Below are 7,190 nucleotides of genomic sequence, written 5' to 3' on the forward strand. Positions count from 1 at the left end.
TTAAACTTGAAACACTCCCATTCGTTTCCTACTTTTCCTATCATCGTCCTTTCCTTAACAGAATAACACAGATTGGAAGAAGTTAAATAGCAAACATGTGTAAAAGTTATAGTTAAAATAATCTCTTCGTTAAAGTAATAAACATATTTGAATTAATGAGTGCAAATAAAAGTAAATTTATCAATTAAATTGTAGATTTAATTTCACTCCTTCTTTGTATCCATACAAAATAGTGATAATTCAATAAAAATGATTGATTTTTATTCATAAAAGTAAGCAATCATTTCATCAATGTTTTGTTATGACGTTTCACGTTAAACTATCGTCCGTAAACCGACTTTACAGACAACCAATTTTTTTCTTTTTTTTTTATGAAGGCTGTCGTGACTGCACTCCAAGAACTGCCTGTTTGGTTGATGGGGGTCCCGGCAGGATTCAAACTGAACCACGCATTCAACACCATGTTGGGGAAATTCTTCCTGTATCACATAAACTTGTGGTGGACTTTTCTAGGTAAGAACTTTTTATTTTGTCTGGCAATCTTTTTAAAAAAAAAACAAAATTCTGTAACTTAGTACTTGAGCAAGTATCTGTGTTCTGAGTTATTTTTAAGTACATCGTACCATCGAATGTAGAACGACTTTGACTTTTAAACGTTCTCGAGTATGGGACGACCTGAACTTAATAACGATCACCAATTCAGAACGACCTAAATTATAAGACTACCTTTGATTCAGGATGTTCTCGAACGTAGGACGATTTTAACTTCCAAGCTGGCCTCTATTGTAGAGTGACCTCTAAAATACGACACAACCTCGAATTTGATAAGTTTTCTCGATAGTAGAAAGACTTTTTGAATTTGAGATGGCTTTTGAACATGAAATGACTTAAAAATGTGGTAATGAATTCAAATGCAAATGGATTTCGAATACATCACCTGTATTGCGTTCACAGCAGTGGCGTAGCCAGGATTTGTGTATTGGGGGGGGGGGTTTGAGAAGCGTGGCCTCCCCCCCCCCCCTTCATATTAAACCGGGGGGGATCCTGGGGTTCTCCCCCGGGAAAATTTGGATTTTAAGGTGTAAAATAGTGCTATTTTAGCAGTTTTCAGTACTTAAATTTAAATATTGTATTGGTAAAAAAATTTTATTAATTTTAATATGAAATTTGTTTGAGTGATGAATAAGAAATTAATTAAAGTTTTGGTGCTAACGGGAGGGCGGGGGGGGGGGTTGAACCCCTAAAACCCCCCTCCCCTGGCTACGCCCCTGGTTCACGGTGTGGGATCCCGGAGCGGAAGCGTGTGCCCCCCCCCCGTGTCGCAGTGGTGGCCAGGCCGCTGCTGGAGCTGGTGTTCCGGGTGTTCCTGCTGCTGGGGCGGGTCGGCATCACCTGCCAGGTGTGCATCCTGGGCGACCTGCTGGCCCTGGTCAGCTTCCACGTGTACTGCGTCTACGTGTACGCCGCCAGGTGCGCCCGTCCCTTCCTCCCGTTCCCCCTGCCCCCGCGACTTCCAGTCCGAGCACCCGGGTCCTGTGTCCTTTATCCGCTTTACATTTTTTTTTTATTAAGAAACGTTTCATGTTAGGCTATATTTAATCATGAACTGTATGGAAAAATAAACTAGGTACAGTACAAATGGAATGGTGCATCGTAAAAATCCCATCTCATATTTTTTTTTTCATAGCGTGCCAAAAGAAGTAGGCTCTAACTTCATAAATAACTCACTGTTCAAGAGCTGTATTAAAATTTTAGAATGATACATTTTTTTTTGTCGCAAAAGGAAATCAACTTTAAATGTCAGTTGCGTCTGTCCCTTCCCCCTGAGACAAGCCCAGGCGGTGTGCCGACGTTGCCCCACTCTGCTACCATGAGGGAAACGCGGGTGGCGCCCCTGTTGCAGGCTGTACCACCTGCAGCTGCGCGGGCTGGTGGCGCTCTTCCGGCTGTTCCTGGGCAGGAAGCGCAACCCGCTGCGGCGCAGGATCGACTCCTGCCGGTACTCCACCAACCAGCTGTTCATGGGCACGCTGGCGTTCACCATCCTGCTGTTCCTGCTGCCCACGACGCTCATGTACTACGTGGTCTTCGCCGGCGTGAGTGCCCCCTGGCCCCCTGGCCCCACGCGCCCCAGAAACCAAATGACTAAAAACTACTCAGAAGCACACTCGTGCTCACACCATTTCTCTCCCGTTACAAGTGATGTCCATAAACTTAAGGGGTCGACGAAGTTGTAAAATAAAGTTACCAGTAGCTAAATTACATCAATTAAATTTTTATTACCAGACGAAAGGTTAAAAAGGTATAAACTCCAGTGTAAACCAATTTGGCGATGAAATAGTTTTATAAACACTACGACTCCCCCCTCCCCCCCCCCCCCCCCATTTTTTTATGCCATTTTCTCAATGATTTACTCAATTATTTTATAATATTATACTTTTTTAGTATTATATTTTATCATATTTTGCATTAATTAAAACTGATTTTCTAATAATAATTTTGGTCATATCAGGTAATATTTCCATCCTGAACTGACAGATGCCAAACTGCTTTTGTTGAGGAAAGTGCGGGGTTGCCAATTTGATTTACAAGATCCCTTTCAATTATCAAAGCACCAGAAACGTATTTTCACATTATAAGCTATAATTATGTAAATAATATATACATTTTTCTCGTCTTTTAACCCCCCCCCCCCCCCCCCTGAAATTTTAATGACGCAGTCTGCGTCGTTACCCCCCCCTTGTGGGCACCCCTGGTTATTACAATACAAAAGAAATGCTATGTCGCAACCCAGTAAGGATTAAAGTAATCCTTCCAAAATTATCTAACCTCTTACCTACGTGGCTGTAATTTTCTTATGCAGTCTTCGCTTTATAATTTTTTTTAAAACCCGGAAGGGAGGGGGTCCGGAACCCCACGGACCTCGCTTCCGGCTACGTCCTTGGTGGTTTTCGCGCACAAACCCCCGGAAAAAAACAGAACGCACCGTGCTGTTGCAGCTGCGAGTTGCGATCGTGGGCCTGGGAGGTCTCCTGGCCCGCGTCCGGTACCTGGTGGAGGTCCTGCCGCTCTACGCCACGATCCTGTGGCTGTTTGGCTCCGCGACGGTCGGCAGTGAGTATCCCCCCCCCCTCCATACCCAAACACATCCCCGTCGCCGCCGCGGCAGGCGTGTCCTCGTGCGTGTTGCCGAGGCGAGATGGTGAAGGGCGGTGCTCATCGTTGCTTCCAGCGCGGAGTGGCCTTGAAGGGCAAGGCTTTGCACATGTCGTGCATAGGGCCACGGGAAGCCTTCATTTCACAGACGAGAGAGCCACACCCTAAGTTCCCCGAAGTTAATGCTCCTCTTTTTTTTTCCATTCTCTCACATTGTATAAACCGGTGTGGCATTAAATTTTGCGGTCGATTAGGATAGGTTAGCTACATTATAAATACTTTAAAACATTGTGCATGGTTGGTTATATTAGGTAAGTATAGATACATTAAAATTACTGTAAAATCATTTAATGGTTGCTTAGCAAATAACTTTTTAATATGTAGCTATCCAGGGCTAGAAAACAGTTTACATGATTTCACAGTATCTTTAATGTAGCTATCCTAACCAAATCAACCGTCCAGAATGTTTTAAAGTATTTATAATGTAGCTAACCCAACCTTTTACAATGAACAAAAAAAAAAACCCTGAAGATGCACGATCGGGCGTTTGGCTCTCTCGTCTGTGAAAAGAAGGCTTCCCATAGGGCCACTATGAGTAGAGCCAAGATTTAATGGTTATGAAAAAGAAAATTTAATTATATGAAGTAGTGAATTTTTGTCTTTATCGTCAATTAAAAATCAGAACACATGTAATAACAAGTACACGTCAACACACAGTTACATTGCTCAGTTGCTTCAACAAGTCGTGGTAAGACACTTGAATATTTACAACAAACAATAATACTACATATATTGATGAGAAAGTTAAACATCGAATAACAAAAAAAAAGTGCAATGTTTAAAGCCAAAAAGCATTATGTATGCACATTTTCTTGTGATGTTTCTGTATAGGCCTTTACCCATGACTATGGTATCAGCTAGAGACTAAGTTTATTTACTTAACTTTGAAAAAAAAAATTGATAGATACTAAATAATGTTTTTTTTTTTTTTTACATTGTACATTACATTTTATGTTATTAAATAAAATCCAAAACTAAAGATTTTTGAAATTAATTATATATTTTAATAGCTGTAATGAGGTGAGAGCTTAATTTGACTGCATTTCAGTGTTATGCTCAGTGGCGTAGCCAGAATTTGTGTATGGGGGGTGTTAAGAAGCATGCGCCCCCCCCCCCCCCCCTCCATTAAAGTGGGTGGTCCGGGGTTCTTCCCCCGGGAAAATTTGGATTTTAAGGTGTAAAACAGTGCTATTTTTGCAGTTTTCGGTTCTTAAATTTAAATATTGTAATGGTAAAATTTTTATTAATTTTAATATGAAATTTGTTTGAGTGATGAATAAGAAATTAATTAAAGATTTGTCGCTAAGGGGAGGGGGGGGGGGGGGGTTGAACCCCTGAACCCCCCCCCCCCCCCCCGGGCTACGACCCTGGTTATGCTATGTTATTTACTTCCTTTTTCGTGTCTGGCGATGTATTGACTGCCATTTGCATAACATTATAAAGTTGTGTGTAAAACTTTTGCTCTTTTGGCGTAAATCGTGCGACAGGGCACACTGAAACAACACGGACGGTGATAACGGCAGAAATTGGCACATTGGAAAAAAAAGAGTCGATGCCTGTTGAAGTGGACATTGCAAACCGAGGTAGAAACATGCTATACAGTATGGAGGTCCTCCGGACGGACGATGACGCCGTGCCGTCGCCGGCTGCCCCCAGGGAGCGTGCAGTGGACGGTGCGGGCGCAGGCGAGGGGCGGGCCCCTGACCGTGTGCGTGCGCGTGGTGCCGGGCTCGTGGCGGGAGACGGCGGCGCAGTGCGTGCCGGACCCCGCGCGGCCGCCCGCGCCCGTGGCGTGGCTCGCCCTGCTGCAGGACCTGCTGGTCGGGAGGCTAATCTACCCCGTGTAGGAGGCTCGTCTACCCCGTGTGGGAGGCTAGTCTACCCCGTGTGGGAGGCTAGTCTACCCCGTGTGGGAGGCTCGTCTACCCCGTGTGGGAGGCTAGTCTACCCCGTGTGGGAGGCTAGTCTACCCCGTGTGGGAGGCTAGTCTACCCCGTGTAGGAGGCTCGTCTACCCCGTGTGGGAGGCTAGTCTACCCCGTGTGGGAGGCTAGTCTACCCCGTGTGGGAGGCTAGTCTACCCCGTGTGGGAGGCTAGTCTACCCCGTGTGGGAGGCTAGTCTACCCCGTGTGGGAGGCTAGTCTACCCCGTGTGGGAGGCTAGTCTACCCCGTGTGGGAGGCTCGTCTACACCGTGTAGGAGGCTAGTCTACCCCGTGTGGGAGGCTAGTCTACCCCGTGTGGGAGGCTAGTCTACCCCGTGTGGGAGGCTCGTCTACCCCGTGTGGGAGGCTAGTCTACCCCGTGTGGGAGGCTAGTCTACCCCGTGTAGGAGGCTCGTCTACACCATGTGGGAGGCTAGTCTACCCCGTGTGGGAGGCTAGTCTACCCCGTGTGGGAGGCTAGTCTACCCCGTGTGGGAGGCTCGTCTACCCCGTGTGGGAGGCTCGTCTACCCCGTGTGGGAGGCTAGTCTACCCCGTGTGGGAGGCTAGTCTACCCCGTGTGGGAGGCTAGTCTACCCCGTGTGGGAGGCTCGTCTACCCCGTGTGGGAGGCTAGTCTACCCCGTGTGGGAGGCTAGTCTACCCCGTGTGGGAGGCTAGTCTACCCCGTGTGGGAGGCTAGTCTACCCCGTGTGGGAGGCTCGTCTACCCCGTGTGGGAGGCTAGTCTACCCCGTGTGGGAGGCTAGTCTACCCCGTGTGGGAGGCTAGTCTACCCCGTGTGGGAGGCTAGTCTACCCCGTGTGGGAGGCTAGTCTACCCCGTGTGGGAGGCTAGTCTACCCCGTGTGGGAGGCTCATCTACCCCGTGTAGGTCGCAGCACGGGTTACACTTCTGCAAGAGGTGTTGCAGGGAGCGTCAAGATGTTTTAACGTTAAGTGAATTTCCAAAATCAAAACACATTTGACACACATTGTAATTCATAACCCAGATTTTATTTCATTACACTTTCAAAATCATTTGTTCAACGCGGCAAGTAAAGAGAAACCGCAGAAGACAAACTGTACGTCACATGTAAGCATTACAAAGTACCAACCAGAGAACTTTAAAATTCATCTTTTGTTCTGTTGGGTTTATTGTTCTCTACTTGAATGTAAATACGCGGTTTCAAAATATACAGGGCCAATAGTGAAAAGGGGTACGGAATGCATCCTATATGAATTTTTTTTTTGACAGTGGTACTCTCTGTGGAAATAGGGTCGATGTTATAAATTTGAGACATCTTGTGACCCTATTAATAGGGGCCGGAAAAATTCGCAACTTGCGATAGATGCAATTATTTTGCGAAATTCCACTTTAGATGCTATTTTTGCTAATTTTCAACATAAATGCTACTTTTTTTTTTGTTTTGAAAAAAAAAAAGTTATAATACAATTTAGTTGTAAAAAAATCAGTAATTTTCACAAAAAATATTTTTCTCTAGTGAAATACTTTTGCCCCTCCCCCTCCTCTCCCCACCCTTTTAAATTATTTCTCCTCCCCCTTCTCACCATTACCCCCTAAAAAAAATTATTTCTCACACGCCACTTCCGCCTCCCCTCTCCCTAAAATTATTTCTTTTTTATTGTAAAAAAAAACCACCCCTCAACACCCTCACTACTACTGTTGTTGTCCCCCCCCCCCCCCCCCTTCTCTTTACAGTCATTCCCACCCCCACCCCCCTTATTTTTTAGGGTATAAATACGGCTGTCAGGGGCCGTTAAACCTTCAGTTTGTCTCTCATTGTGTCTCAGTTCCTCCTACGTTGATGCCAAGTACCTACATCATGCCACAGAGATGTAATTTTTTTTTTGTTTTACAAAATATTTAACATCATGGTTTCACTTGCCGAAATGTACGAATTCAATGCTAAAATAATTACGGGATACGAAGGAATGACTTGAACAAATTCGAAAATAACTGCAATCATCTTAATTACTCTTGAAGCATTTCCTGGAAGCGAGGAATTCATTCTTTACCAATTTAGAACGTT

General features: G+C 45.2%; 1 protein-coding gene across 1 annotated transcript; it reads left to right on the forward strand.

Moving 5' to 3' along the window:
- The first annotated feature begins 416 nt into the window (after nucleotides 1-416).
- LOC134541391 (phosphatidylinositol N-acetylglucosaminyltransferase subunit Q) lies at nucleotides 417-5,219 on the forward strand. Its single transcript, XM_063384815.1, has 5 exons — nucleotides 417-513; nucleotides 1,326-1,470; nucleotides 1,904-2,096; nucleotides 3,000-3,114; nucleotides 4,873-5,219. The coding sequence occupies exons 1-5, from the start codon at nucleotides 417-419 to the stop codon at nucleotides 5,061-5,063; spliced, it is 741 nt and encodes a 246-aa protein (XP_063240885.1). The 3' UTR covers nucleotides 5,064-5,219.
- Nucleotides 5,220-7,190: the final 1,971 nt, after the last annotated feature.

The sequence above is a fragment of the Bacillus rossius genome, chromosome 18, assembly GCF_032445375.1.
Source record: "Bacillus rossius redtenbacheri isolate Brsri chromosome 18, Brsri_v3, whole genome shotgun sequence".
Lineage (NCBI taxonomy): Eukaryota > Metazoa > Arthropoda > Insecta > Phasmatodea > Bacillidae > Bacillus > Bacillus rossius.